This window comes from Silurus meridionalis, chromosome 26, assembly GCF_014805685.1.
Source record: "Silurus meridionalis isolate SWU-2019-XX chromosome 26, ASM1480568v1, whole genome shotgun sequence".
Lineage (NCBI taxonomy): Eukaryota > Metazoa > Chordata > Actinopteri > Siluriformes > Siluridae > Silurus > Silurus meridionalis.
In genome coordinates this window covers 15,253,544-15,268,543 of record NC_060909.1, presented here as the reverse complement: position 1 = coordinate 15,268,543, position 15,000 = coordinate 15,253,544, and the positions used below count along the sequence as shown (strand labels likewise).

Here is a 15,000-nt window from a genome sequence, read left to right as displayed (position 1 = left end):
CGCTCCGTGTTCACACGGCACTACTGGCACACACACACGCACACGCCTCCACTCCCTCGGCTTTTATGCGCCTCCTGATCACTGAAACGAAAGCACAGACATCAGGTTTTTTTTAGTTGCAGGTAAGGCAAATCCCCGCTTACCTGCGTCCTGCCTCGCCCCCATTCACAAACCGACGCTCGGCCACGCCCCCGCTGCCACACGCCCCCACTGCCCGACTCAGGCCGGGGAGCCGTCCGGCCCGCCACCGACTCCCCCCCCCGACGCGAGAGGAAGTCGGCCACGACCATCTGTGCCCCCGGTCTGTGGACCACTTCGAACTTAAATGGCTGAAGTTCCAGATACCACCGAGTGATCCGCACGTTGATATCCTTCATGCGATGGAGCCACTGGAGCGGGGGGCGTGGTCCGAACAGAGGGTGAAGGCCCGTCCCAGCAGATAGTAAAGGAGGGTGAGGACCGCCCATTTGATGGCCAGGCACTCCTCTCGATAGTGCTGTACCGTCTTTCCCGCACCGACAGCTTACGGCTTATGAACACCATCTGGGACAACACGGCCCCCAGCCCTCCGTCCGACGCGTCGGTCTGCAAAACAAAGGGGAGAGAGAAATCAGGTGCGTGTAAAAGCGGACCCCTGCAGAGCGCGGCTTTAACCCGCGTAAAACTTCCGACCACTGGATCGGATCTGGAGATCCCTTTTTAGTGAGATCGGTCAGCGAGCTGGTGACGTCCGAAAACATAGGGATGAACCTCCTATAGTAGTTTGCCAGCCCCAGGAACCGTCTCACCTCCTTTTGGTCTTAGGTCTCGGACAGGCCGCAATCGCCGCCGTTTTATCAATCTGGGGACGCACCTGCCCATGACCCAAGTGTAAACCCAGATACCGTACCTCCACCCGCCCAATCGCGCACTTCTTCGGGTTCGCCGTGAGCCCTGCCTGCCTCAAGGGCCGCAGGATCGCCCTGAGATGTTGCAGATGCCGCTGCCAGTCATTGCTGTAAATGACAATGTCATCTAGATACACAGTGGCGTAACCGTTGTGCGGGCGGAGAATCCGGTCCATCAGACGTTGAAACGTTGCCAGGGCTCCGAACAAACCGAACGGAAGTGTTACGAACTGGTGTAAACCGAACGGAGTGGAGAAAGCCGTTTTTTCCCGGGATATTGGCGTCAAGGGGATCTGCCAATATCCCTTGGTTAAATCCAGTGTCGAATAAAAGCGAGCCACACCTAACCGATCAAGCAGCTCGTCGATGCGAGGCATTGGATACGCGTCGAATTTAGACACCGCGTTGACCTTACGATAATCCACACAGAACCGGACCGACCCGTCGGGCTTGGGAACCAAGACCACCGGGCTGCTCCAGTCGCTGTGGGACTCCTCGACCACCCCCATGTCGAGCATGGCCTGAAGCTCCTCCCGCACCACGTTTTTTTTGTGCTCGGGCAGGCGGTACGGGCGACTGCGCACCACGATCCCGGGAGATGTCTCGATATGGTGTTCTATGAGATTCGTACGCCCAGGCAGGGAAGAGAATACGTCCACAAACTCTTGCTGTAATGCTGCGACCTGTGCTCTCTGCGACGGCGAGAGGTGGTCTCCACAGGGGACCGAGGCGGGTTCGGACGCGGTTTTTGGTCTTACCTCCGGTCTCAACTCCTCCCTCTCCGGAATCACTGTTGCTAGAGACACAGGCACCGCCTCGTTCCATGGTTTCAGGAGATTGAGGTGGTACACCTGGAGCGCCCCGCCCCTGTCTGTGCGCCGCACCTCATAGTCAACATCCCCCAGCCGCCGTGTGACCACGAAAGGCCCTTGCCACTTGGCGAGTAGTTTAGAGCTCGACGTGGGTAGCAGAACGAGGACTTTGTCCCCAGGTGAAAATTGCAGAAGCCGCGCGCCCTTGTCGTACAGCCGGGCTTGCCGTTCCTGCGCCTGTAGCAAATTCTCCAAGGTTAATTGCCCCAGTGAATGGAGTTTTGCTCTCAGGTCCAGGACGTATTGGATCTCGTTCTTTGCGCTCGAAGGCCCCTCCTCCCAATTTTCCCGGAGCACGTCTAGTACTCCGCGCAGCTTACGGCTGTAAAGCAATTCAAACAGGGAAAACCCCGTGGAGGCTTGTGGGACCTCCCGTAATGCGAACAACAAGGGCTCGAGCCACTTATCCCAATTCTGTGCGTCCCCCTGTACGAACTTTCAGATCATGCTCTTTAGGGTCCTATTAAAGCGCTCCACCAGGCCGTCGGTTTGCGGATGATAAACGCTGGTGCGAATCGCTTAATCCCCAACAGTTCGTACAGTTTGCGGAGCGTCCGTGACATAAACGTGTCGGGATCTCTTCGGGATCCCGACACGGAGATGACGCGAAAAGCGCCGCAACGCTGCGCGGAGATGCTCCGGAGAGGCACGGCTTCCGGGTCTCGCGTCGCATAATCAACTAGGACCAACGTGAAGCGATGCCCACGCGCGGTTCGCTCTAACGGACCGATAAGGTCCATCCTTTAGAACGGGACTTCGATTAGGGGCAGGGGCCATAAAGGCGCTTTAGGGATGGCCGGCGGGTTTACCAGCTGCCATTCCCGGCATGCCGCACACCACCGATGTACATCGCCGTGAATGCCTGGCCAGTAGAACCGCTCCGTTAGGCGATCTAGCGTTTTCACGCAGCCTAGGTGGCCTGCCATCGGATTGTGATGAGCCGCATGAAACAAAAGCTCCCTGCGGCTCTTTGGGACCAGCAACTGGGTTCGCACATCTTGCGCCACTCGGTACAGTCTATCGTGAATGACGGCGGTAGGGTTACGGCGTGCTTCGGGCTGGATACGCTGACCATTGATTGCTCTTACCTGGTCGAAGGTGTGTTGGAGCGTGTCGTCCCGTGATTGCTCGAGGGGGAAATCACCGGGGGTGATCCCCCGTAGGGCGGAAACCACCGGGGTCGGGACGGGCGTTTCCGACACCGCCTCCCCAGCCAACACAGCGCGCCTCGCCCGGCTTCCCGACACTGGTCCAGGAAGTGTCCTGTCTCCGCAGCGCCAACAGACCAGCCCAGGCTTCTGTTCTGCCCCGCGAGTTGCCTCACCCCCTGTGGAGACAAAGGCACAGATCTGTGAGAGAGAGCAGAGGGTGGGCGGAAACAGAAGAGGGAGGGGCTCATGGCCGCGCCACCGGTTTCAAGGGAACCGGCCCCCGTCTTCGGGGCAGGGGGAATAGGGGGAGAGGGGAGGAGCTAGGCAGTAGCGAGGAAAGGATCAGCGGCGGATCCGGAAGACGCGCCCGACGCCGCACGCTGCTAGGTGGTCCTCGCCAGCTGCACCGCCTTCTCCACGGTTTCCGGTCGCTGGCACTGAACCCACTCCGCCATCTGCGGCGGAAGACGTGGGACAAACTGCTCCTAGACGACGCAATCCATGACCTCGTCCGCGCTCCGCTCCTCGTCCAGCAGCCACCTTCGGCACGCGTCCTGAAGCTGGTGAGCGAATGCGAACAGGTGGCCGACCTCGCGGAGCGTCAGCGCACGGAAACGCAATCGGTGTTGCTCCGGCGTCCGGCCCACTCGCTGGAGGATAGCCCGCTTCAGATCGCTGTACTCCAGCATACGGTCCGCCGGTAGCTGCTGTGCCGCGAGCTGGGCTTCCCCGGAAAGCAGCGGCAGCAGGGAAAAGTTCCAGGAAGGCCTCCACATCATCCTGCGCGCCCATCTTGGTTAGCGGTATGCATGGTGGAGGACGGAGGGCTGGCGGGGCCTCTCTCGCCCCCAGGGCCTCACGGAACGCCGCCCGGTCCTCCGCCTGGGCTCGGACCACCGCTTCTAACCGTTGCTCCTGCTCCGCACGCACCTGGAGGAGCGCCTGATGCTGGGTCTGCTGGAGCTCCGCAATCGCCTTTACTAGGCCTGCCAGTGGTGACGGTTCCATCTCTGCCCGACCTGCGTTCCCTTTTTCCCGGGTTTTGGCACCACTGTGGGAAAGCGAGTGGGAGGGAGAAAAAAGGACAACCACAACAGGTCGGTTCACTGGCGTCACCGCCGCTTTTTATTTAATATATTGGTATGTCACACTGGTGTCTGGTCGCTCCGTGTTCACACGGCACTACTGGCACACACACACACACACGCCTCCGCTCCCTTAGCTTTTATGCGCCTCCTGATCACTGAAACGAAGCACAGACATCAGGTTTTATTAGTTGCAGGTGAGGCAAATGCTTACCTGCGTCCTGCCTCGCCCCATTCACAAACCGACGCTCGGCCACGCCCCCGCTGCCACACGCCCCCACTGCCCGACTCAGGCCGGGGAGCCGTCCGGCCCGCCACCGACTCCCCCCCCCTGACGCGAGAGGAAGTCGGCCACGACCATCTGTGCCCCCGGTCTGTGGACCACTTCGAACTTAAATGGCTGAAGTTCCAGATACCACCGAGTGATCCGCACGTTGATATCCTTCATGCGATGGAGCCACTGGAGCGGGGCGTGGTCCGAACAGAGGGTGAAGGCCCGTCCCAGCAGATAGTAAAGGAGGGTGAGGACCGCCCATTTGATGGACAGGCACTCCATCTCGATAGTGCTGTACCGTCTTTCCCGCACCGACAGCTTACGGCTTATGAACACCATCTGGGACAACCCGGCCCCCAGCCCTCCGTCCGACGCGTCGGTCTGCAAAACAAAGGGGAGAGAGAAATCAGGTGCGTGTAAAAGCGGACCCCTGCAGAGCGCGGCTTTAACCCGCGTAAAACTTCCGACCACTGGATCGGATCTGGAGATCCCTTTTTAGTGAGATCGGTCAGCGAGCTGGTGACGTCCGAAAACATAGGGATGAACCTCCTATAGTAGTTTGCCAGCCCCAGGAACCGTCTCACCTCCTTTTTGGTCTTAGGTCTCGGACAGGCCGCAATCGCCGCCGTTTTATCAATCTGGGGACGCACCTGCCCATGACCCAAGTGGAAACCCAGATACCGTACCTCCACCCGCCCAATCGCGCACTTCTTGGGTTCGCCGTGAGCCCTGCCTGCCACAAGGGCCGCAGGATCGCCCTGAGATGTTGCAGATGCCGCTGCCAGTCATTGCTGTAAATGACAATGTCATCTAGATACACAGTGGCGTAACCGTTGTGCGGGCGGAGAATCCGGTCCATCAGACGTTGAAACGTTGCCAGGGCTCCGAACAAACCGAACGGAAGTGTTACGAACTGGTGTAAACCGAACGGAGTGGAGAAAGCCGTTTTTTCCCGGGATATTGGCGTCAAGGGGATCTGCCAATATCCCTTGGTTAAATCCAGTGTCGAATAAAAGCGAGCCACACCTAACCGATCAAGCAGCTCGTCGATGCGAGGCATTGGATACACATTAAATTTAGACACCGCGTTGACCTTACGATAATCCACACAGAACCGGACCGACCCGTCGGGCTTGGGAACCAAGACCACCGGGCTGCTCCAGTCGCTGTGGGACTCTCGACCACCCCATGTCGAGCATGGCCTGAAGTTCCTCCCGCACCACGTTTTTTGTGCTCGGGCAGGCGGTACGGGTGACTGCGCACCATGACCCCAGGGGATGTCTCGATATGTTCTATGAGATTCATACGCCCAGGCAGGGCAGAGAATATGTCCGCAAACTCTTCCTGTAATTCTGCAACCTGTGCTCTCTGCGACGGCGAGAGGTGGTCTTCACAGGGGACCGAGGCGGGTTCTGACGCGGTTTTTGGTCTTACCTCCGGTCTCAACTCCTCCCTCTCCGGAATCACTGTTGCTAGAGACACAGGCACCGCCTCGTTCCACGGTTTCAGGAGATTGAGGTGGTACACCTGGAGCGCCCCGCCCCAGTCTGTGCACCGCACCTCATAGTCAACATCCCCCACCCGCCGTGTAACCTCGGAAGGCCCTTGCCAATTGGCGAGTAGTTTAGAGCTCGATGTGGGTAGCAGAACGAGGACTTGTCCCCAGGTGAGAAATGCCGAAGCCGCGCGCCCTTGTCGTACAGCCGGGTTTGCCGTTCCTGTGCCTGTGGCAAATTCTCCAAGGTTAAGTTTCCCAGTGAATGGAGTTTTGCTCTCAGGTCCAGGACGTATTGTATCTCGTTGTTTGCGCTTGAAGGTCCCTCCTCCCAATTTTCCCGGAGCACATCCAGCACTCCGCGCGGCTTACGGCTGTAAAGCAATTCAAACAGGGAAAACCCCGTGGAGGCTTGTGGGACCTCCCGTACTGCGAACAACAAGGGCTCGAGCCACTTATCCCAATTCTGTGCGTCCCCCTGTACGAACTTTCAGATCATGCTCTTTAGGGTCCTATTAAAGCGCTCCACCAGGCCGTCGGTTTGCGGATGATAAACGCTGGTGCGAATCGCTTTAATCCCCAACAGCTCGTACAGTTTGCGGAGCGTCCGTGACATAAACGTGTCGGGATCTCTTTCGGGATCCCGACACGGGAGATGACGCGAAAAAGCGCTTCGGCAACGCTGCGCGCGGAGATGCTCCGGAGAGGCACGGCTTCCGGGTCTCGCGTCGCATAATCAACTAGGACCAACGTGAAGCGATGCCCACGCGCGGTTCGCTCTAACGGACCGATAAGGTCCATCCTTTAGAACGGGACTTCGATTAGGGGCAGGGGCCATAAAGGCGCTTTAGGGATGGCCGGCGGGTTTACCAGCTGCCATTCCCGGCATGCCGCACACCACCGATGTACATCGCCGTGAATGCCTGGCCAGTAGAACCGCTCCGTTAGGCGATCTAGCGTTTTCACGCAGCCTAGGTGGCCTGCCATCGGATTGTGATGAGCCGCATGAAACAAAAGCTCCCTGCGGCTCTTTGGGACCAGCAACTGGGTTCGCACATCTTGCGTCACTCGGTACAGTCTATCGTGAATGACGGCGAAGTAGGGTTACGAAAGCGTGCTTCCGGGCTGGATACGCTGACCATTGATTGCTCTTACCTGGTCGAAGGTGTGTTGGAGCGTGTCGTCCCGTGACTGCTCGAGGGGGAAATCACCGGGGGTGATCCCCCGTAGGGCGGAAACCACCGGGGGTGGGACGGGCGTTTCCGACACCGCCTCCCCAGCCAACACAGCGCGCGCCTCGCCCGGCTTCCCCGACACTGGTCCAGGAAGTGTCCTGTCTCCCCGCAGCGCCAACAGACCAGCCCAGGCTTCTGTTCTGCCCCCGCGCGAGTTGCCTCACCCCCCTGTGGAGACAAAGGCACAGATCTGTGAGAGAGAGCAGAGGGAGTGGAAGCGGAAACAGAAGAGGGAGGGGCTCATGGCCGCGCCACCGGTTTTAAGGGAACCGGCCCCCGTCTTCGGGGCAGGGGGAATAGGGGGAGAGGGGGAGGAGCTAGGCAGTAGCGAGGGAAAGGGATCAGCGGCGGATCCGGAAGACGCGCCCGACGCCGCGTACGCTGCTAGGTGGTCCTCGGCCAGCTGCACCGCCTTCTCCACGGTTTCCGGTCGCTGGCACTGAACCCACTCCGCCATCTGCGGCGGAAGACGTGGGACAAACTGCTCCTAGACGACGCAATCCATGACCTCGTCCGCGCTCCGCTCCTCGTCCAGCAGCCACCTTCGGCACGCGTCCTGAAGCTGGTGAGCGAATGCGAACAGGCGGCCGACCTCGCGGAGCGTCAGCGCACGGAAACGCAATCGGTGTTGCTCCGGCGTCCGGCCCACTCGCTGGAGGATAGCCCGCTTCAGATCGCTGTACTCCAGCATACGGTCCGCCGGTAGCTGCTGTGCCGCGAGCTGGGCTTCCCCGGAAAGCAGCGGCAGCAGGGAAAAGTTCCAGGAAGGCCTCCACATCATCCTGCGCGCCCATCTTGGTTAGCGGTATGCATGGTGGAGGACGGGAGGGGGCTGGCCGGGGCCTCTCTCGCCCCCAGGGCCTCACGGAACGCCGCCCGGTCCTCCGCCTGGGCTCGGACCACCGCTTCTAACCGTTGCTCCTGCTCCGCACGCACCTGGAGGAGCGCCTGATGCTGGGTCTGCTGGAGCTCCGCAATCGCCTTTACTAGGCCTGCCAGTGGTGACGGTTCCATCTCTGCCCGACCTGCGTTCCCTTTTTCCCGGGTTTTGGCACCACTGTGGGAAAGCGAGTGGGAGGGAGAAAAAAGGACAACCACAACAGGTCGGTTCACTGGCGTCACCGCCGCTTTTTATTTAATATATTGGTATGTCACACTGGTGTCTGTTCGCTCTGTGTTCACACGGCACTACTGGCACACACACACACACACACACACACACACACACACACACACACACGCCTCCGCTCCCTTAGCTTTTATGCGCCTCCTGATCACTGAAACGAAGCACAGACATCAGGTTTTATTAGGTGCAGGTGAGGCAAATGCTTACCTGCGTCCTGCCTCGCCCCCCATTCACAAACCGACGCTCGGCCACGCCCCCGCTGCCACACTAAATAAAGTGTCTAACAGGCTTTTTGTGAAGGACAGAACAACTGAACAACCAGGACGTCCTTTGATGGGCATATCACTAGAAGTGATTGAGTACTATGTGATATGTGGTTACGAATGGACATTAGATCTGTGGAAATCTGTCCTATGATCTGATGAGTACAAATTGTAGATTTCTGGTTCTAAGCGCCGTGTCTTTGTTGGACGTACAGAGGGTGAAGGACTGTGAAGCATGGAGGAAGAGGAGGAGGTGTGATGGTGTGGAGGTGCTTTAATGGAAACATTAAGCCATCACATCTGGTTTACACTTAGTGAGACCATCAAAAACACTTCTAGGTCCTAAAACTCTTTGACTGGACCTCAGACAGTGATAGACTGGAGAGTGAAGGAAAAACAGCCAACAAGCTCTTAACACCACTTTCTGAGAAAAACCATTCCAGGTGACAACCTGGTGAGGCAGCATCAGAGCTAAATGGAGCTACTTTGGACAATCTAAAATATAAAGCATTTTCTGGTTTTAACACATTTTTGTTTACTACAGAATTCAAGACATTTTATTTCATAGTTTGGATTCTTCGGTATTAAAGTACAATGTTGAAAATAATACAAACTAAATAAAATAAACACTGAACATCGCAAAAAAAAACACTGCTGCATCCAAACTTCTGACTGGTACTGAATATACACACACCTGGAACACCAACACAAGAGACAGGTCACCATGAAAACACACACACACACACACACACACTCACTGTTCTCTTTTTCACAGCAATGGCTTCTGGAAGCGAGTGCAGCGAGGCCGAGTTCCATTGCCGTGGTGATGGGTCATGTGTCCCGTGGCGATGGCGCTGTGATGGCGACTCGGACTGCGAGGACGGGAGTGATGAGGTTCTGTGTGATGGAGTGCGTAGAGTGTGTGACCCCAAAGCGAAGTTTACCTGTAAGAGCTCAGGTGAGATACCTCCAGGTGTATGGTGTGGGAATTGCATGTGTGCGTGTGTGCGCATTTGTGTGTGTGTGTGCGTGTGTGCCTGTGTGTGTGTGTGTGTGCGCGTGTGTGGTGCATTCCTCTCTGGAGAAACTTCACTCATGATCAAACTCAGACACACCATCTGACTCTAATTCTTACCTCTTATCTGTGATTTGGATGAGCTGGCACGGTTCTTTCACACACACACACACACACACACACACACACACACACACTGTAAGGACTGCTGAAAATGGACATATCTATATGAAAAGTTTTCAAACAAGCTGTTTATGTGAAGCATCTGTTGTACATGTCCATGTGGATAAGCTGTTGCTATAGTAACCATAGTGTATAAGAACGAGGTATCCAGCCAATCAGAATCCAGATATTGACAGCATCGTGTGAAAAGTTATTGATGCCACAAATCATGGACTTTTTAATAGTTCAAATCAATTTTATGTAAATGATCATCATAGTTTCCTAAAGTTTTTATGGTAATAAAGGAGTTTTGTGGCTCCGCCCACTTTCCATTCCTGCTTAATGTCCATGTATTTGTAAATCATCAACAGTTGTTAGAAAAGTGTGGAAAAAGAAAGCTTCTGATCAGTTAGATCCACTTTAGTGTTTTTATATGGTGTGTGTGTGTGTGTGTGTGTGTGTGTGTGTGTGTAGGAAAGTGCATCTCTAAGATCTGGGTGTGTGATGGTGATCAGGACTGTAAGGACCGCTCGGATGAGGAAGGGTGTGTGACGTCAGTGTGTAAGCCTCCCTCGTTTCCGTGTGCTAACGACACGGCGGTGTGTTTACCTCCGGAGAGAATCTGTGACGGACACGCCGACTGCACCGACCAATCAGACGAGGGCTCCTACTGCGGTCAGTAGCATGGATACGAAACTAAACTCTAAGCCCTAGTACTTATACTGTCTGTTCGGTCTGTCTGTTCGGTCTGTCTGTCTGTCTGTTTGTCTGTCTGTCTCTTCTCCTCTGGCAGTCGTTGTGGGATCAAAACCAGCTATGAAATCCACATGAATAGATGTGAGATTGTGCAGTTTGCTGCAGATGTGGTTTGTGAGCTCTGACTACTGATGCTCTTTGACCGTCCAATCAAAACACGCTCAGCTTATTAGACACCTGCTAAAGGACTTCAGTGTCAGCAACAGAATCTGACTGGTTACAACAACAGCTTCTAGCAGCTGAACTTTACGTTACAGACACGCAGTTTGGATTCTAAAGGCAACACGTGATGTGATTGAAATCTGATTGGATATAAACTCTAACATAAACAGACAATAAAGGAAACAGCACAGCCAGAGAAGGACTTTCTGACCCTGATAGCCACAGCAAAGTGTATCATCAGAACTGAATAACTTTCCCTTTCTGTCTTTGTGTTCCTCCCTCTGTCCCTCTCCCTCTGTACATATCCCTCTGTCAAAATCCCTCTCTACCTCTATTTCTCTCCCCTCTCTCCCTCTGTCCCTCTCTCAGGTGGGTGTTTGGTGGAGAATGGTGGTTGTAGTCACAGCTGTGTTGTAGCTCCAGGTAAAGGTGCAGTGTGTGTGTGTCCTGCCACTTTGGATCTCGGCTCTGATGGACGTAGCTGTAAATCGCAGGATGTCTGCGCAACACACACACGCTGCAGCCAAGTGTGCGAACAACACACACACTCCCTCACATGCTCCTGTTACCCAGGGTGGAGGCTGGAGGCAGATGGAGTGAGCTGTCAGAGCACTGGTAACACACACACACACACACACACACACACACACACACACACACACACACTACAAACCCCCCCGACTCTCTGTGGGTTTTTCTCTTTTCCAGATCCATTCGAGCCGTTTGTGATTTTCTCGATTCGGCATGAAATTCGGCGCATCGACCTGAAGACAGGAGATTACAGCCTGTTAGTGCCGGCGCTGAAGAACACCATCTCTCTGGATTTCAATTTTGCTCAGAGGCTCCTCTACTGGACAGACGTGGTGGAAGATAAGATTTACCGTGGCAAAATCTCCAACAGCGGCGGTAAATAAACACAATCAAAACTTCACTTTCACTTCTCAGTTTAGATCTTCAGGATTTCATCAAACGTACCTACACACTAAAACAATTTACATTTTACAATTTACATGTGGGGTGGAGTTAAAACAGGGGGCGTGTCTTACACTAGATCCACACAACACACACTATACAGCAGATCACACTCATTGTGTAAATGCAGAAAGCTGTGTGTGTGTGTGTGTGTGTGTGTGTGTGTGTGTGTGTGTGAGAGAGAGACACTCAGTAGTGATAAAGGCACACAGATGGAGGAGCTCTTAAAGTTTCATGGTGCTTCAGGGACAATGTGAGCATGTGTTAGTGCATGTATCAGGTCTGTGTGTCTGGAGGAGAATCTAAATATATTTTTGGGGCAAAATGTTTATAAATAAGTTTATCATATAAACCTAACGAGCTCTAAGAAAAAATAAAAAAATGGTCTATAGAGAGGGAAGTGTAAATGTTTAGAACTGGAGGACTAGAAGAAAACGTGTGTGTGTGTGTGTGTGTGTGTGTGTGTGTGTGTGTGTGTGTGTGAAGGTGTATCCGGGATCGAGGTGGTGGTTCAGCATGGCTTAGTGACTCCTGAAGGTCTGGCTGTGGACTGGGTGGCGGGGAACCTGTACTGGATCGACAGTAATCTGGATCAGATCGAGGTGTCCAGGCTGAACGGAGAGATGAGAACTGCTCTAATCGCAGGAGGAATGGAGCATCCTCGAGCCATCGCTGTAGACCCAGGACAAGGGTTAGTGTTTTGTGTGCATATTAACTACTGAGCCTCTTACTTCACCCACTACCCACTACTGAGCCTTTAACTCCACCCACTATTTACTACTGAGCCTCTAACTCCACCCACTACTCATTACTGAGCCTCTAACTCCACCCACTACTCACTACTGAGCCTCTTACTCCACCCACTACTCATTACTGAGCCTCTAACTCCACCCACTACTCATTACTGAGCCTCTAACTCCACCCACTACTCACTACTAAGCCTCCAACTCCACCCACCACTCACTACTGAGCCTTTACTCCACCCACTACTGACTACTGAGCCTCTTACTCCACCCACTACTGACTACTGAGCCTCTAACTCCACCCACTACTGACTACTGAGCCTCTTACTCCACCCACTACTCACTACTGAGCCTCTTACTCCACCCACTACTCACTACTGAGCCTCTTACTCCACCCACTACTCACTACTGAGCCTCTTACTCCACCTTCTACTCACTACTGAGCCTCTAACTCCACTCATCACTCACTGCTGAGCCTCTAACTCCACCAACTACTCATTACTGAGCCTCTAACTCCACCCACTACTCACTACTGAGCCTCTTGCTCCACTTACTACTCACTACTGAGCCTCTTACTCCACCTACTATTTACTACTGAGCCTCTAACTCCACCCACTACTCACTACTGAGCCTCTTACTCCACCCACTACTCAGTACTGAGCTTTTAACTCCACCCACTACTCACTACTGAGCCTCCTACTCCACCCACTACTCACTACTGAGCCTCTAACTTCACCCACTACTCAGTACTGAGCCTCTTACTCCACCCACTACTCACTACTGAGCTTCTAACTCCACCCACCACTCACTACTGAGCCTCTTACTCCACCCACTACTCACTACTGAGCCTCTTACTCCACCCACTACTCAGTACTGAGCCTCTTAATACACCCACTACTCACTACTGAGCCTCTAACTCCACTCATCACTCGCTACTGAGCCTCTAACTCCACCCACTACTCACTACTGAGCCTCTTACTCCACCCACTACTCAGTACTGAGCTTCTAACTCCATTCACTACTCACTACTTTTCACTGTTTGTTTTTTTCTCAAAATGTTTCCTGTGGTGGTGTAAAATCTTTGTGTGATGAGTTTATTGTACAGCTGATGAAGGCAGTATTTTCTTTCCTTTTTTTTGACGTTTTTCTATTTTGTATAAAGAAACACATCTTTATTCCGTCTGATTCTTTTTGCTCAAATGCAGTTTTGTTCTTTAAGTTCCTGTTACACTGTGAAAACATCATGTTCTATTCATTATTGATATTGGCCAGGATGGCCAGGATTACTGGCCATCCTCTCTATCTCTCTTTCTTTCTCACACACACACACACACACACACACACACACACACACACACATACACACACACACACCCGTCGTAGTTCATCTCCAGATCAGCATTAAATATACAGGAGTCTAAAGGGAGCAGTGTGAGTCAACTCACGTCTCACAGGAAGCATCCATTATATAAACCCAGTGGAGGGTCATCAGGGTCAGAAAGGTCTTCTTTTCTGGTCTAATCTCTATGAGAATCACTGACTTATGTTTTAATATATTTCTGTCTATGAATTTGTGTAAAATTATTTCTAATAGTCTTTTCATTTCATAGCTTTTTTTCTCATCACATCACGTGTTGCTGTAGGAGCACTGCAGACTTTTTTTTTTACAAAATGTCCATCAGATTTTGAGTTGGTGGCACTGCAGGTCGTCTGGTAGGTATCTAATAACCCATGCTTTGATTGGACAGTCTGAGAGCGTCACTAGTCAGAGCTCACAGACTCTCACATCTATTCATGTGGATTTCAGAGCAGTTTTTATTCCACAACGACTGCCAGAGGAGAAGAAACTGATTTATTTACAAACACATTTACAAGAAAAGCTGGACATGGTGATGAAACGTCACCAAAACAGTTCAAACCAGATGTTGAGGATTTTCGTGAACTGTTCAAATCTCCAGGAGAAGTGTTGTGTACAGAAACAATGTGGAGAACTGCAGAAACCACGGGGTGATGTGATGAGGTGAACATCGCTGCTTCTGCTGGAGATGATGCTGGAGATGCTTTTGCTTGAGATGAGGTGTGTGTGTGTGTGTGTGTGTGTGTGTGTGTGTGTGTATGTGTGATGAGCATGGGCGTAAATCCCGGATGGGGGTAGGGCATGTCCCCTCCATCAAAATTTTTTTTTGAAATATTGCACCCTCTATTGTGAAGAATATATGTATGGATACCTAAATAATTGTGTAAGTAAAAAAAAAAAAACGAAAAATGCATTTAGAAATTGTTGAGTTCCCCCTCCCCTTCCTCACAGTGGTTTAACCCACTGCCTGCTTTCCCAGTTCATCTCACCTTCTCTACACACATGAGTCAGGTGTGCGGTTCATCTCACCTACTCTACACACGAGTCAGGTGTGTGGTTCATCTCACCTACTCTACACACACGCGTCAGGTGTGTGTCTGCGGCTTTATTCACTTTAAATGAAGCGATTCTCTTTAATGTAGTTGATGCAGACTCATTCATAAATTAGTTGCGGTAAAAATGCTGATTAGCGATGTAATTTTCCATGAATCTGCTCTAGTAGCGATTAAAATATGACTTATCTAGTGAACGTTAGCTTGTTTACAATAGCTTGTAGCATAGTGCACTGCAGCCAACACTGCAACTAATGTACTAGTGCACTGACACTAACACTGCACCTAATGTACTAGTGCACTGCAGCTAACACTACAACTAATGTACTAGTGCACTGCAACTAACACTGCAACTAATGTACTAGTGCACTGCAGCTAACACTGCAACTAATG

General features: G+C 52.9%; 1 protein-coding gene across 1 annotated transcript in view; it reads left to right on the top strand.

Annotated features, from left to right (window-relative positions):
• Positions 1-15,000, top strand: part of LOC124379760 (low-density lipoprotein receptor-related protein 1B-like) — a 201,326-nt gene that overhangs the window by 74,665 nt on the left and 111,661 nt on the right. The window contains 5 exon segments of the mRNA XM_046840329.1: positions 9,164-9,346; positions 10,040-10,240; positions 10,853-11,098; positions 11,192-11,389; positions 11,942-12,146. Coding sequence (XP_046696285.1) covers positions 9,164-9,346; positions 10,040-10,240; positions 10,853-11,098; positions 11,192-11,389; positions 11,942-12,146 — 1,033 coding nt within the window.